We start from the raw sequence: 15,753 nt of genomic DNA on the forward strand, positions 1-15,753 counted from the left end.
TTAATGAAACATTAAGTTTACTGGCAATAAATTAAGGCTGTTTTGTCATGCAACTGTGCAGATAATATGTGAGTTAAGAAATACCAAGGACATACTGAAATCAGCCAACAGCCCTTACACATGACTGGTTTTATCATTGACTTCAATTTCATCCTACCATCAGGTTAGACAACGTTACTGCGAAGACACCTTTTACATCCGTGATTCCACAGCCTCATAAACGCTGAAGACCTGGAAGCATTAATTAGCTTATTTGCGGTAGCCCTGTACCGTACTCAGAACAGAAAGAACTGGATGTGTGACACACATTTATACTGGAAATGGTAACTAGTTATATTGCAACAAAAAGTTTTACGTTAACATGACTTAATTTGAGTAAGCAGAAAGAATATAATCTAGTAGCACTCACTGCACTCTTTAGAAGATCCTTAGCAAAAATCAGCATCAAAACACAGAGGGGAACAAACTTCCATCTTTAAAAAAAAAAAAAATTAATATAACAAAACGTCAAATCTGAAGGGTCTTTCCTAAGTGTTCAGTGCAGAAAATTTGTAATAAATAAAAGTGGCAAAAGGTTCAATCCTTAGGAAGGCAGCTACTGTGGAAAAAAATCTAGGAGCTTAACACTTTTGCTTACAGAGTTTCGTAACAGTAACATCATTTCCCTTTCATGGTTAGATCTTCATCTTTTAGGGCAAACTTTCTTCTCAAAACTTCAGCTATAAGAACGGCAGGGTCTTCCTCCTTCACTGAAGTTCGGTTTCTACATGGAAGACAAACATGCAGTGTATCAGTAAACAGAAGCGCCCAAGCTGATCGTTGGCACCTCTGGTGAGATTCTTTAAGCATTTTTCTGCAGCCTTTATCATCACTTTTTGTTATAAATAGAGGAGGTGCTAGAACAACAAAAAGTATACAGATGACAGCCTGCCCTGGGAGATCACAGAAGACATCCTGCCCCAAAACAGAGAACGGCCAATCTGAAGGAATGTAACTTGTATGTGTCCAAAGCTAATTAGACTGTAGTGGATGAAACAAAGATTGTACAGGTATAGGAACCCAGGGAAAGTTTTGAGTGGGGTCCCTCCTTGGAGGCACCCAGCTCGAGCTGATATACGGGTACCACTAAATTCTTGCTACATTAAATAAGAGTTGACTGAGTGAATTCCAGATGCCTGGGTAGACCCATTCTGCTGGGAAAACAATGGGATCCCCTAGCAGTTTTGGCACACTAGATGGGACCCTAGGTCACATCACCATCCTGAGCTGCTTGGACTTGGCTACCCAGAGCCTGCATAAAAGGGAGTTTTTCCTTTTAGGACCTCCAGGCTGAGTGGCAACAACATGTGAGAGATAATATCCAGAGACAGGTTGGGTTCAAGTCCCCCCTCATGCCATGGTGGGTTTGAGTACCTCCCTTGCTACAGCAGCCGGAAACTTAGAGAGTCAAAGGAATTGTGTCTGTGCGTATCTGTGCATATTGGAGTCTAAATGGGGCACCCATCAGCTCACTGGAACTGCCCTCCACAAAGGCGCTATGAAGTCCTACTGGATAAAGTCATGGATGGTGCAAGTCAAACTCTGTGACTGGTGAGGTGAGTGCACTTCCTTTAGCAGAGAGGCCAGAGTCATTGCTCCCACTCCCCAAGAAGAGAAAGAAAGAACTGCAGGCTGATCAGCTTAAGATGCAAGCAGTGATTTGAGTCCTCGGAAACTATGGGGAATGTCCCAGAATCAGAGAAAGGGACCCCTTTAGCAAAAGTGTTAGAAAAATGGAGAAAATATTAAAATTATATTAAAATAAAAAATTGGGACTGTCAGACTATCAAAGAAGCAGGCTATGACCTTATGTACAGAAGAGTGGCCTTTCTGCACTCGGGATGGAGGCTCACAATTGCAGTGATCACTGAATGGGACCTTCGATCGTCAGAAATTAACCTTCCTTCGGTATCACATGGAAGATCAGCATTGGTATGTATGGGAAGAGCAGGCAAGAAAATGTCCCACCCAAAGGGAGGCTGAAGACCCTGTGACAAGGTGAAGAGGAAAGGATATTAGGATTGGGATCAGTTTTAACACCTTTGAAGGGCTCCACCTTGCTCATTCCCACAGCCAGTAGGAATGTGTCCCGTGGTACCCCACGGTTTACTGAACCGTGTGGCAATGGAGGGGGTGGACGAGGAGGCGGAGGGCAATAGATTCCTTCTGGGATACAGGTATGGGCTGGTCAACCACAGAATCCTAGGGACTAAGCACTCCGGGGAAGCCAGATGCCTATTTTATGAAAGGATACTGAAAGGTGTGCCCAGCTGTTCTCTAAAACTTGCACTGGTTATAGCCCAAATCTGCAGGACACCCAAGTCCTCTTGAGAGAGCTGTTTAGGTCTGATGAGAAAGATAAAATTCTGGCTAAAGATGCGGAAATCGCACAAGTAGGAGGAAATAGGAATCCTTGGGCCCGAATGACCCTAATGGGGACTATAATATTTTGAGGGATAGGGAAGCACATCAAACAGCCTTGAGAAATTTAGTCGAGACCATGCGAGCGTGTGGAGAAGTAAGGGTGAATTGGGCCAAGGTACAGAAGTGCAGACAAAGGATAGATGAACATCCAAGTGATTTCTGGAGGCAATTATGGCAAGCTTTGCTCAAACATGGGGGGAGATGACCCCCCAGAATTCTAACACTGTCCAAGCCATAAGTATTTTTGTAGATCAGGATGCCCACGACATTCGTAAATATTTCAATGAATATGCCAGGTTGTCAAGGGGAGAAATTACAGAAGATTCTAAGTGTAGCAATATTGGTTTACGACGAGCAGAAGGAAAAAAACAAAGGTGATAATGATGAAAGAATGAAAGAGAACTAAAGAACAAGAGGCTAATTTACAGGCAGTGGCACTAATGAGGAATTTGCAGGCTAGAAGAAGAAATGGAGAAGTCCAAGAAAGGGGAAAGTTAGGCCAAGATTAGGTCAAGAAAGGGGGGACTGGATACAGTGACAGGAAGAATAAGGGAGAGGAGAGAATGCTACTACTGCAGGAATATGGGACATTTGCAGCAGGGGTGCCCGCTGTACCGAAGGGCCCCCCATAGACACACACTCAGCAATTGAGCAGACGACTACAAAAGCAGCTGGGTGGAGAAAAAACTCAATGACTAGAGCCAGAATGTGATAAAGACAAACTAACCTCAGAGATTGGAATCTACACGCTGTGGAGAACAGAAATAAACTATATGGGACACACAGATGGCATAGTGGATGGGCAAGAAACAGAATTTCTAGTCGACACTGGAGCTACCCTGTCCTTCTTAAATTTCATCCCCAGAAATGCTGAGACAAGGGAAACTATTTTGACTCATGGAGTGACAGGGGAAAAGAAGAGGTTGAGTAAACCTTTGTTATTAACTCCAGGAAATAAGAGCATTTGGGGAAGATTTGTTCTAGCAGAAGAATCTCCAGCTTGCCTGCTAGGGCAAGACTTGTTGCAGTCACTAGATGTAGAATTAAGATTATCACTGGAAGGGTTGGACCTGATAATTATGGGGGACCTTTGGTAAACTGTTGAGAGGGGTCCAGCTATAACGTTTGCTAATTTCTTCAGCCCTGTGTGATGAATCCCACCTGGCCCTGTGGACTCATGAATGTTGAACTGATGCAGCTGTTCCCTTACAATTTCAATGACCACAGATGGAAAGTCACTGCTCTCCCAGTCATGGTCCTTCAACTCTGAGGTCCAGGCAGCCCAAGATCTGTCATTACTGTTAAACACCGAGGAAAAAAAAGCATTAAATGCCTCTGCCTTTTCCTCCTCTTTACTTTTTAGGTATCCACTCCAAGTATCAGCCTAATGTTTTCCTTTGACCTCTTGCTGTTGACATACCTGAAAAAGCCTTCCTTTTTGTCTGACACCACAGTGGCACCACAGACAAATCTCTCTCATTTGTCTATGTAATGTTTTCTATGCTGAGAATTACATTTCTTTTAAACTGAATTAGGCATAGAAGGTGTGAATAACAATCATGCAACATGTTTTTGGCCAGGAATCTTACTGACACGGCATAATGCGTGGAGAAAGCTTTGGTAATGAAGAATTTGAAAACTAAATTTTATTACTGTGATTTCACATATAAGATGAAGATAGTACAGCTAATGTATTAAAGAAGCTACATTTTCAGCTGGGCAGAATCCTGCCTCAGCCATGCAGCAGTCAGCATATCAGCATCTTGAGGCGTGTTCTCATGATCAGTGTATAAACTCATCATGGGGCAAATGAAAACATACTCTGCCCATGCTCAGAGCTGGGCCCGATGCAAACCAGAGCAAGTCAGGAACATGAGACACTCCACATGTTTAATTCCTGTACAAAAACCTGCAGCTTCCCAACCAGAGACAACTTGGGCCTTCAAACAGCGTAAGCACCAGCACCTGGAACCACTGCAAGCAGAGAACAGGAGTGCAGCCCTTGCTCTGAAAGCTGCTTGTACATATAGTTCTGGCTTTCAACTGGGCAAAGCACTCTTTTTTTCAGTTGAACAGGTTGAAATAGCCAAACATCGTGCTAATAGGTTTAAGTTCCCCTCTACTGCTTTCTATCCAAGCAGATACGCCATCAAAAAGGAAAAAAACAAAAAGCATAAATATTAGCAAGTTCTAGTACAAATAGACGTTCCTCTCCCCCCCATATCATGAATATACAGCAGCACTAACAAGAAGATAAATGCTATGTCCAATGTCTACAGTGATATGACAGACAAAAAAAAGATGACAAACTTTGAAAGAGAACATAAAATCAGAGTAAAAGAAGCACTTACAAGTCTTTGCTCTGCTTCATCCTATGAATGTCTTTAAGAATGCCCATCATGTCTGCAAAACTGCTGGCCTTGGAAAGAGACACAGAATCTTCCTCATCAGGATCCTTTGGTTCCGCTTTACAACACTCGGAGGTTGCAGAACAAAGCATGGAGACTGATGGAAGCTCGGGAGTTTCCAGTTCTGCTTCCTCCTCTGTGATATCACTAATGACAAAGGAAGTTGTAGATTGGAAAGAGGGTCCAAAACAAGGTAAAGGAGAAGAAGCATTTGAGCTTCCTGGAGATAATACATCTGGTGTGAATGAAGGAGAAGCTGAAAGAGAAAATATAGGTGGATAGATAAATGAATGCCAACTTATATATCCTTTTTTTTTTTTCTCCAAAACAACAGAATATAATTCTAGAGGCATTATCAGATATCCTCCCCTATATTATTTAAAAAACGAACAAAAAAACCACATCATGGTCTCTGTGTTACCCTCCATGGTTACTCTGCTTCTTAAAACACCATGTGGCAACACAAGACCTTCTCCAGTACTTTTTATACCACCAACTCACCCTATGTATCTCTATTCCTATTGTGCTCATCACTGTATCACCCCTGCAGTTCAAATACTGCACCCAGCCCTGAAGAAGTCAGATAATGTTTACTTTTTCCATTTTTACAGACAAGTAATGGACGAACAGAGATTTAGCTGCTGCTCAGGATCACAGGTGGAGCCTGTGTCAGAATGTAGATCGAAATTGCCTTAATTATTCTCTTCGTGCTCTTCACTGCTATGAAAACAGCTTTCGTTTACTTTCATGCTCCCTCTTCCCCATACCATTATGACTGGTGTGAATGCAGAGCTGGTTCAAAAGCTCTGGCACTTTACACTAGATGTTCAGAGCAATTTGCTGTGACTACAGGCAGTTTTGACCTTACTTGCTTTCCATCACCACCTGTAAAATGAGAATACCATTCACCTGCTTCAAAGAAAAGATGAGACTAATTTGCTCGTGTTGTTAAATGCCATCAAGATAAAAACATCTCTATAAATTCCAAGTGTTATGAAATGAAAACGAGTTAGATATTTATTACATAAAACAGAGGAGGGGGGGGAGTAAACCCGAAATGTGCTTAGCCTCAACAGTACACTTGCAGATAGTTATTAATTGCCCATTAGGGGATTTCTCTGACAGTATAAAAAAAAAGCAGATTGCACAATACTTCTTTTCTGACATCAATCTTTCTAAAATTAGCCTGCTAAATAGTTCAGATTATTGAGCTACAGCTAGGCCCTAAACCATACCTCCCCATTACTGACTTAGAAGATACTAAGTCAGTAAGAACTATTCTCACAATATAGGGGGAGTAAAACAACAGAATTTGCCCTGTTCTTTATTCCAATTGCTTTGTCCCTGTGATCTTGCATAAAGGGGGGAAGAGGAAATACGCAGCTTCTCTGAAGCAGACATCTGCAATGCCCTGTTTTACAATTATTCCCTGCAGAGTTGAGGGCAATGTAGCTCCCTTGCCTCCAGTGGCTTCATTTAACCATGCTGCTCTAAGAGTGGAAGCATGTGGCGTACAGGATCCAGTGTATTATTACAGAACTGAAGGTGACAGGAAACACAAGCACAGGAAGACCAGTATACTCTGCATGTATTACCTCACAATAGTATTTTCCCATGGCAGTGAAAGGATCCTCAGAAGAAATACCTAATTTCATCTAAATATAATTTCACATGCTAAAACACTATCTATTCTCAGGTGGTGATCCATACATTCATAGTAACATTATCAAATAGATTCATAGAATCCACTGACAATCACATAGAACTGAAAAAGTTTCTCATATAGAAACCACCACTCCAACTAAATCAAACATAACTGTTCCACATTCAAATGCTTTTATATCTCGTGGATAATTGGACTAAATATAAGCAGTCAATAAAGTTGCAAGTGCCTTAGGGCTACAGTAATCAGATAGCCACGCTGTATTTCACAGATCATGAGATTTGGTCCCATGCACACACTCTGTATGCATTGTGGCTCTGAGTAGCAATTTGGGAATTTAAAAAAATATTTGCTTTCATATATAGGGTAAAGAAAGCTTCTTCAGCTACTATTACCAACCACAAACAGGAATTAAGCCTCATGACATCATTTCAAGTATCACACAATCCTGTTTTGTTTTGTTTTCTGAAGTAACAGGAAAATTATAGATCCTTCTTTTGCTCTGGAAAGCAGCCATAACACATCTGTCATCTTGGTCACTGGCCAAAGAACTCTGCATACATGGAATGCAGCCCTTAAGAAAACTGCTGTCAATAAGATTTAAATCACTGTAAGTTTGCAGAACTGTTCATTTTTCAATGTTTTTTGAGTTCTGAGATCAACAACTCTGTCTTCTGACTACTCCATAAATAAAGATACCAAAGCATTTTTGGCTTCACTAGCTTCTACAATCTAAAATAGCCACTGTAGCAGTGACCCTTGTAAAACTACCAGGATTTGGATTCTACCAAGCATCTTCATATTTCAAGAGCTGAGTATACAGGGAAGGCCATGAAAGGAAGAGAAGGATGAACTGTTTCTTCATAGTTTTGTTTTGTGGCTAAAACATGAATTTTAGCTGCATACAAATTTACTAAAGTAAATAAATAAATCAGTTCAGCCAGGCTCTTCCCCAAGTACTTTATTTGTTACGTATATGACACTACCATGTTTATAAAAGAAACAAGCACTGTCGTCTCACTCCTACCCAAATCAAGATGTAGCCCTCACACTCATGACCAACTTGGAGCAGGAACGGCAAGAATACACCACATATTTTCATGAAACAAGGCATTTGAAATGAGACAGCCTCCAGATCAAATGAAGCAAATGCAGTCACAAAGCAACACCTGGTATTTCTTAAAGACAAGCAGGACTCTTGCAACAAAACAAACACCTAGACAAAGAACCAGCACTGAGTTGGCACCAAAGATGGCATCCTGCCAACAAGAGTGACAGTTCTGCTAAAATAAAAACAAGCAAGTCTGTTCTGTATGGAGAAGTAACATGGTTCTCTAACTCAGCCCTTCTTGTTCAAAAACAACAAAACTCATTGCGTTCCTACCTGACCCTGCAGCAACGATTTTAGCTATCTGACTTCGAAGGTGACTCAGCTCATCCTGGAGCTCTGTTGTTCGGCTCAGCGCTGGTAAACCAGGTTTTTTCAAGGCGAGCAGCTTCTCTCCCTGCTTCCTCAGGTTGGGGACTGAAGCATTTCGCTGTATAACAGTGAAGGGACTCGGCTTCCATTTGTGCTTCAGAGGGCGCGTGTCGCTTCTACAGGACAAAAAAACGTTGGTCACTGACAAAGTCCAGTGAAAATGTTTGTCATTTCTCTGCCTCCACCTCAGGACAGCAAAACACTTCAACACAATGAATTAAGCCTCTGCACCACTATGTTCTACACACAGTTGTTTAGGTGGGCTGCACCACTGTATGTGCTGCTTCTCCACATTACAAGGAACACAAAGTCAAAGAAATCGTGGCCAAGTGACAGAAGAATTGGTGAAAGGATGCAGGGACAGAAGTCAGGGTGTGCTCACAGAGTTACAAGTCACTTCCCACCTGCTAACTGTCTCCATACTGAGGAGCACGCTGGATGCACATGGGCAAGTGTCACTTACCCATTAACTTCTGCCTTTGATTTCAAAAGTATCTTTCACAAGATATCTATTATTACCGTCCTGCTTAGAGCACAAAAGTTCAATTGAACAGAACCAAACTCCTGGGGCAGAATGTTTCAGTCCCAGGATAACTGGGACTAATTTTTGGTGGTGCCCAGTGCCAGGACAAGAGGCAACAGCTACAAACTGGAACACAAGAGGTTCCGTCTAACCACCAGGAAGCACTTCTTTACTGTACAGGTGACAGAGCATTGGAATAAGCTGCCCAGAGAGGTTGTAGAGTCTCCCTCCTTGCAGATCTTCATAAGCCAAATGGACATGGTCCTGCGCAACTTGCTCTGGGCATCCCTTCTTGAGGAGGGGGGCTGGACTAGACGACTTACAGAGGCCCATTCCAAACTCAACCATTCTGTGATTCTGTGAACTCAACTCTTCAACTTTCTAGGCTGAAAATAACACAAGTCAGTGGGTTACTCTGCCCAGATCTTTCAGTGAGTAAAACATGGCATGGCTCAGCTCTTAGTACTCTTAGCACTTCCTGTGAATTCCTCCCAGGGTCCTTTGTCCAAATTATTTTTCCTGTCTCTTGGGAAAAACACCTTTCAACAGGCATTGCATCAGATCTCAAGAGGACTGTAGGTTGCGAGCATTTGATCGATTACTGGACTATGCTAGGCAAAATAAACCAGCTCATAAAAAAAAAAAAAAAAAAGGATCAGCAGACACAAAGAGGAAACCAACCTGACCCTAGCATATGTCTCTTCATCATCTGCTGCTATCCACCCAATGTCTGCCAAGGTTGGGACTGGAGGGACATCATTTAAATAGAGCTCTGAAACATTTGGTAGAACCTAAAAAGAAGAAAATTACAGTAAGTTAACAGTGACCCTGTTTCCTGAAGCCGCCCCAGATTTGCTATACTGGCCATTAGAGACTTGCTCCTCTTCACCAGGCCAGCAGTTGCATCTGCCAGATGTGTGGCAGAAACACCATTTAGCTTACAGAAATGTAGTGCTTCAGTGTGTTGGCTTATGTGTGTGTTCCTGGGGGCGCTGGTGTTATAGTGCTCTTTGGGACTGAATAGGAAGGCAGCAAATGGATACCTAATACAGCTTAACACACTGCCAAGGCCACGTGCAACACTTTGCCATTACAAATCCCAGCACTGGCCTTGAGCTTAAACAGTGATGCAAGCATTTCCATATAAACCTTGTTTTACCTGCAGCTGCCGGAGGTCACAAAACAAAGCAGTGTTTCAGCAACATGTTTCTGTCTCTTCTAGTTATCATCTCTCTAACTCTGTGCATAGACAGTATTTTAGGAGGTATTTTCCTCAATGTTTGCCAATGATCAGTTACAAGCACAGGATTTACAAAAAAGAAATAGTAAATTCTTAAAAATTAAATACACTGCTACATAAAGGTTTTGTAAGTACTAGTCTACAGATGCATTTGATTCACAGTACTGCAGCTCATGACAGTGCCTCGTCTTGCTCAAGAATGGCAGCTTCCTACACGCAATCACCAAAGTCCTTATGAGTCTACTTACCTCGAAGGTTGCTCTGGGACAGGGTTTTAAAGGAAGGTTTGACCCAATCCTCCTGACAACGCTGCGTGTTGAGCCATGGGGTTTGTTCTGCCAAATGGGGATTGTCTACAAGAAGCCATGTTATATTATTAACATTTCAAGCCACCCGTCCTTTTTAAAATCTATTAAACTGGAAATCATCACATGCAATCTGATCTCTCATTTTTTATTTGTTGAGAGATACTTTTAATTTGGAACCCACAAATAGTTTAGGTCCTAATTTCATAACACTGTGTTTTAGCCTAACATAAATGACAGCCAGCCAGTTACTAGGGAGTATTTTAAGCACGGGTGTACTATTTTCAGGACTGAAAACTAAAAGCACTTGGTAACAGACACTGAGTTACAAATTAAACTATGCGGAAAGGAGGAAAACATTATCACGTGAATAACCCAGAAGAAAAATTAAATCAGAAGAAAAGTCTCATTTAAAGGAACACCTTCACTTTCATGATCGTTGAAAGTAACCCGCACTGATAAAACCATGAACTTTTCCTGGACAGTGGCAAAGCATTAAGTCTATTCAATGCCTATTGTCCTGGTTTCAGTTAGGATAGAGTTAATTTTCCTCCTAATAGCTTGTATGGTGCTGTGTTTGGGATTTAGGATGAGAATAACGTTGATACCACACTGATGTTTTAATTGTTGCAGAGCAGTGCTTACACTAAGCTAAGGACTTTTCAGCTTCTCGCTCTGTCCTGCCAGCGGGCAGGCTGGGGATGCAGCAGGAGCTGGGAGGGGACAGACCCAGGACAGCTGACCCAAACTGGCCAAAGGGGTACTCCATACCATCTGACGTCATGCTAAACAATATATAGATGGGGCTGGCCCGGGTGGGGGGGCCGGCTGCTCGGGGATAGGCTGGGCATCGGTCAGCGGGTGGTGAGCAATTGCTTTGTGCATCACTTGTTTGTACACACTATTATTAGTAGTACTATTATTACTATTATTTTCCTTTCTTTTCTGTCCTAATAAACTGTCTTTATCTCAACCCACAGGCTTTCATTTTTTTCTGATTCTCTCCCCCATCCCTGAGAGGGAGGGGGAAGGGTGAGCGAACGGCTGCATGGTGCTGAGCTGCCGGCCAGGTTAAACCACACCACCTATCTACACTGGGTGCTAATCAGAAGAGTCTTGGCAAGCATCTTCAGAAACAGATAATATTTTAGCAATCTCTGGTTACTAATGAAACAGATTCAAGAGCAAAGCTCTGCCCCTTTGACTGTTCTCCCCTCTGCCATTCTTACAGCTTTGCCACCGGCCTTCTGACAAGACACAGCACGAGACCGGGCAGCAAATACTACAGTGACAGACTGGAATCCAAAGAGCTTATTTTGCTCAGTCCACCAAGAAGTCCATTAAAGAACTTACTGCTAGAGTTTGTTACGCACACAAAGCCTGAATGTCGGTCTCAACGCAATAGTCACATAGTTACATTTAACGCTCCTTAACACGTATTTTAAATTCAGTGTCGGAAGGGGAAGCGCGCTGACCACGGCGTCGGCCTCGGGGAGGCCGCGTGGGAAAGCAGGCCCGGCGGCGCCTGTCGGGCTGAGGAGCGTGGTCTGGGAGCAGCCTGCTTACGGAATCAGCTGCCATCTCGGGCACCGGCAACTCGCCCCCGGGGCGGGCTCACGGCAGGGTGCTGCGGATCCCGCGGACGCGAACCGGCTTCATCGCACGCCGCTGCGGGCCGCGCCGGGGCTTCTCCCTGGAAGACAGGCGCGACTTGGCTGCGGACCGGGCCGCCCGCAGAGCCGATCCGCGAGAGGCGGGGCCGGGCCGGGCCGGGCCGAGCCAAGCGAGTCGCCGGCGCCCCGCCGAGCTCGGCCGGCGCGGCCCGGCCCTGCCCCCGCTGCCCGAGGAAGCCGCCGGACTCGCGGCGCGCCCCGCCCCCCCCGCCCCCCCCGGCCGTACCTGAGAGGCGGCGGCGCCGCGCGGCCCCGCTGCCGGCCCCTCCGCCGCCGCGGCCCGGAGGCAGAGCTCGCCCCGCGCCCTTCCGCCGCGGGCCCCCCGCATGCGCCGCGGCCGGGCCCCCGCCCCTCCCCGCCCGCCGCCCCGGAGGAGGCAAGGACTGAGGGAGGCGGAGGTACGGGATCAGTTTTAGTGCAGTTCCAGCCCGCCGGGCAGCGCGTCACAGCCAACGGCACCGACCCGACCCGACCCGCGCGGGGCAGGGAGGCGGGAGCAGCGCCACTTTCCCCCGCATCGCTGCTGTTGGACATCAGCTCTGACCCGCGTGTGGGTTTCAGACCAGAGCATCACAAGGCACAGCAGATCGTGAAAAGCAGCGTCTCCGCCCCCCCCCCCCCGAAGTATTACAAGGTTACTGAAAAAAACGTAGTAAGTTTACAAATGCAAGAAAAAGCTTGGCACACATTAAAAAGAAGGCCTCAGGCAACAGTTTCTGTCCAGAGCCCACCCACAGCAGTAAATGGACAGTGACAGGTTGATTAGATTGGGCAGTTTTGTAGTTAATGAGCTAACACGGGGACAATTCAAGCCACTCCTGCCATCCTGTGCACACACCACAACACAAGAGCGAAGGGCGCCCCTCCCTCCTCCACCCACTACCCCCGGCTATGCAGAACCTCTCTTGCAGCTGTTTTTCCATGCCTTGAGAAGACAACAATCCCTGAGTGCTCAGCTACTGCCTGTCCTCTCTGACCCCTTCTGCTGCAAAACCAGTGGAAGGAAAGCAAATGGAATGAATTCTCCACATGCACACAACCAAGAAACACCACTTGGAAGTCTGAAGCCATTGACTGCAGGACTAACAAAAGATGCAAACAAAACAAACTCACAAAGCTCTGTAAAAGATAGGAGAGATGATCTACACTAAAGCTGTGCTTCCCAAGGAGCTGGAGGGAGGTAAGCACTTGGTTTGCTCTGTTGCTCTTGGCTTGGGCCAAAGTCCCCAGAAGGAACACAGAGGGGGCTGAGACTGCCAGCATTGGTCTCTAATGCTGCCTAGAAGCTTTGACACTTTCCACAGCCACCACTAAAAGTGCTGTCTGAAACCCAATCCTGTAATTACCACATGCCCCTTGGAGTGCTATAAAAGTGCAGAGCTAATGCATAGTCATAAAGTCCATAAAATAAAAATCCCACAGGTAATTAATCTCACTAGAGCAATTACTAAAGCTACACTGGCTTACCCAAAGGTCCATCTAAACAGCCTGTAGCCATGGATAAAGACAGAAGGAATGGAGCAGGATGAGGAAAGGGTACAGGAATCTCACGAAGTTCAACAAGGCAAAGCGTTAAGTTCTGCACGTGGGGAGGAAAAAACGCCAGACATCAGTACATGCTGGAGGCCACCCCGCTGCAAAGCAGCTCTGCTGAAAAGAACCTAGGAGCCCTGGAAGACACCAAGTTGAACGTGAGCCAGCAATGTGCCTCTGCTGTTAAGAAGGCTAACTATTTTTGGTTGCATTAGGCAAAACATTGCCCGCAAGTCAAGAGAGATGACCCTTACACTCTACCCAGCGCTGGTGAGGCCACACCTGGAGTTGTGTGTTCAGCTCTGGGCTCCCCAGTACAAGAGACCTGGACATACTGCAAAGAGTACAGCAGAGGGCTACCAAGACAATACAGAGACTGTCGTACCTCTCTTGTAAGGAGGCACAGAGAGCTGGGACTGTTCAGGCTGGAGAAGAGAAAGTTTGTGGGGAACCTTATCAATGTGTATCAATACCTGAAGGGAGGGTGCAAAAAGACAGAACCAGGCTCTTTTCAGTGGTGCCCAGTGCCAGGACAAGAGGCAACAGCTACAAACTGGAACACAAGAGGTTCCATCTAAACATCAGGAAGCACTTCTTTACTGTGCAGGTGACAGAGCACTGGAATAAGCTGCCCAGAGAGGTTGTGGAGTCTCCCTCCTTGCAGATCTTCAAAAGCCAAATGGACATGGTCCTGCGCAACTTGTTCCGGGCGTCCCTGCTTGAGCAGGGGGATTGGACCAAATGACCTCCAAACCTTCTGTCCAATCTCAACTGTTCTGTGATTCTACCCCTTCCTAAAAAAAAAAAAAAAAAAAAGGCATTCCCACCACTTTTGATTTGGTCCAACAAAACCGTGCTTCAGAGAGCAGAAAAAGCATCAACAGCCATAGCTGTTTGCAGCCATCTATTGAAGATGCTTAATCTCACCTATTTACAAGAAGATGCTTAAAAACTCCTTTTCATTTAACCCTTCCTTCCCCAAACTGCACTCACTGTGTAGTCAGGCATTGGAATGGAGTAGGAACAACTGCTCAGGATGTTTGCAGAAAAGGGACAATGGCATTCTGGTTAAACAACTGCTTATTTGGGAAAGTCTCCTGACAGTTTCTTTATACTGCTGGCCTTTAAAACTGCTCAGTTCTCAGCAGTTAATGCTCTCAGGATAATGCTGAACCTTCCCTTCCCAAAGGGAACTTCATCATGGTTCATCATTCAGTAGGACTTGGAAAATCAGAGCAAACATGGACCGAGTATTTCATCACCACTGAAGAGACACTGGAAGAATAAAGCGCTCATACCATGTGGGGTGGGAGTAGCCTTGGTATGAATGGGATGGGGGCACTGCTCATTATGGTGTCCATAGCCTGTTGCTCACATACTGTACAGGTAGAGCTCACTTTCAGAGACTCTGGTCCCTAATCCCCAAGTTAATCACAACTGACATCTCTAAACTACACCATATCTCAAATGCCCTGTTCTCCACTCCTAATTTCACTGTATCAACCTCACCGTCTTCATCAGATGCAAAGAACATGCATAAATGAGACAGCTCCCACACCATGTCACACAGGATAGGTGTCTGAGGCATCCAGGGAGCTGGGAGGAGGCTACTCCAGAGATCAAGCCTCCAGCTAGATCCTACTTCCATGTCTACACATTTTCAGCTACAGTCCCACTATGCACTGGTTGCCATAGCTGTCAATAAATGTCACCACAAAGAACTGGGATCCATGCCACAGAGTAGCTTACAGCTTGGAGCTGCTGCTACTGCTGGCAAGGAGGTATGGAGGACATCACTCTTGGAACAGTCTGCATCTTATAATCAGTGGCATGAAGATGAGGAAGAACTGCTGCAATCAAAATAGATGTCTGAAGTGTTTGGCCATCTCCACGGGGGCATACAGGTGCCTTTGTTTTTAGGTCTGCACGTATGATTTTGCTCTTTGCAGTCCTTCCTTCAGAAACTGGAGGTAAGTTGCAGTAGAAGGGTCATCAAAATTGTTTGAGAAACTAAAGACGCTACTTTCAACATCTTCAGGCTTCATAGAAGTAATATCCAAGAAGTAGTTGGCATTGATATGGTGAATCTGGGAAAGAAAACAGATGAGGAGAGGAGACTTTAAAGACAAGCACAATACCTCATCTACTCCCTTGACCTCTTGCCAGGGCACAGGTGACAATACTGTAGCAACTCTTAAAGAATCTCAAACATTTTGCAAATCCTAATTCAGCACCCAGGACTCAGGTTCCTATTTTAGTCAGAGAAAGATGTGTGAAAGTCAACGGTCTGTTCTTCTCCCCAGAAGTGCTGAGCCCTCACTTAGGTTAAGAAAAATATGAAGGTGATTTGGAAAAAGTCATGCAGCCGTAAAACTTAGCTCTGATCAACGGCTAGGGAGATGGTAACCCACACATGCTAACTGCTGGGGTGCATGTTCTCAGACTAGCATAGCTGCAAAACCAGT

General features: G+C 45.0%; 2 protein-coding genes and 1 long non-coding RNA gene across 6 annotated transcripts in view; 1 reads left to right on the forward strand and 2 right to left on the reverse strand.

The window, feature by feature from the left end:
- Positions 1–12,081, reverse strand: MTFR1L (mitochondrial fission regulator 1 like). Its single transcript, XM_040535092.1, has 7 exons — positions 11,982–12,081; positions 11,649–11,775; positions 10,026–10,130; positions 9,219–9,328; positions 7,919–8,130; positions 4,815–5,127; positions 1–763 (listed from the first exon to the last, which is right to left on the reverse strand). Exons 2-7 carry the CDS (start codon positions 11,661–11,663, stop codon positions 658–660), a joined length of 861 nt encoding a protein of 286 aa, XP_040391026.1. The 5' UTR covers positions 11,664–11,775; positions 11,982–12,081; the 3' UTR covers positions 1–657.
- LOC121058928 lies at positions 8,144–14,083 on the forward strand. The gene is made up of 2 exons (XR_005814392.1): positions 8,144–8,750; positions 13,929–14,083. It is a non-coding gene; the product is annotated as an uncharacterized LOC121058928 (long non-coding RNA).
- Positions 12,155–15,753, reverse strand: part of SELENON (selenoprotein N) — a 19,236-nt gene continuing 15,637 nt past the window's right edge. For all 4 annotated transcript variants that reach the window (XM_040535081.1, XM_040535082.1, XM_040535083.1 and 1 more), the window contains one exon: positions 12,155–15,375. In XM_040535081.1, the coding sequence (XP_040391015.1) occupies positions 15,205–15,375 (171 nt within the window). In that variant the 3' untranslated portion in view covers positions 12,155–15,204. The remainder of the gene's footprint in view (positions 15,376–15,753) is intronic.

Source organism: Cygnus olor, chromosome 23, assembly GCF_009769625.2.
Source record: "Cygnus olor isolate bCygOlo1 chromosome 23, bCygOlo1.pri.v2, whole genome shotgun sequence".
NCBI classification, from domain to species: Eukaryota; Metazoa; Chordata; class Aves; order Anseriformes; family Anatidae; genus Cygnus; species Cygnus olor.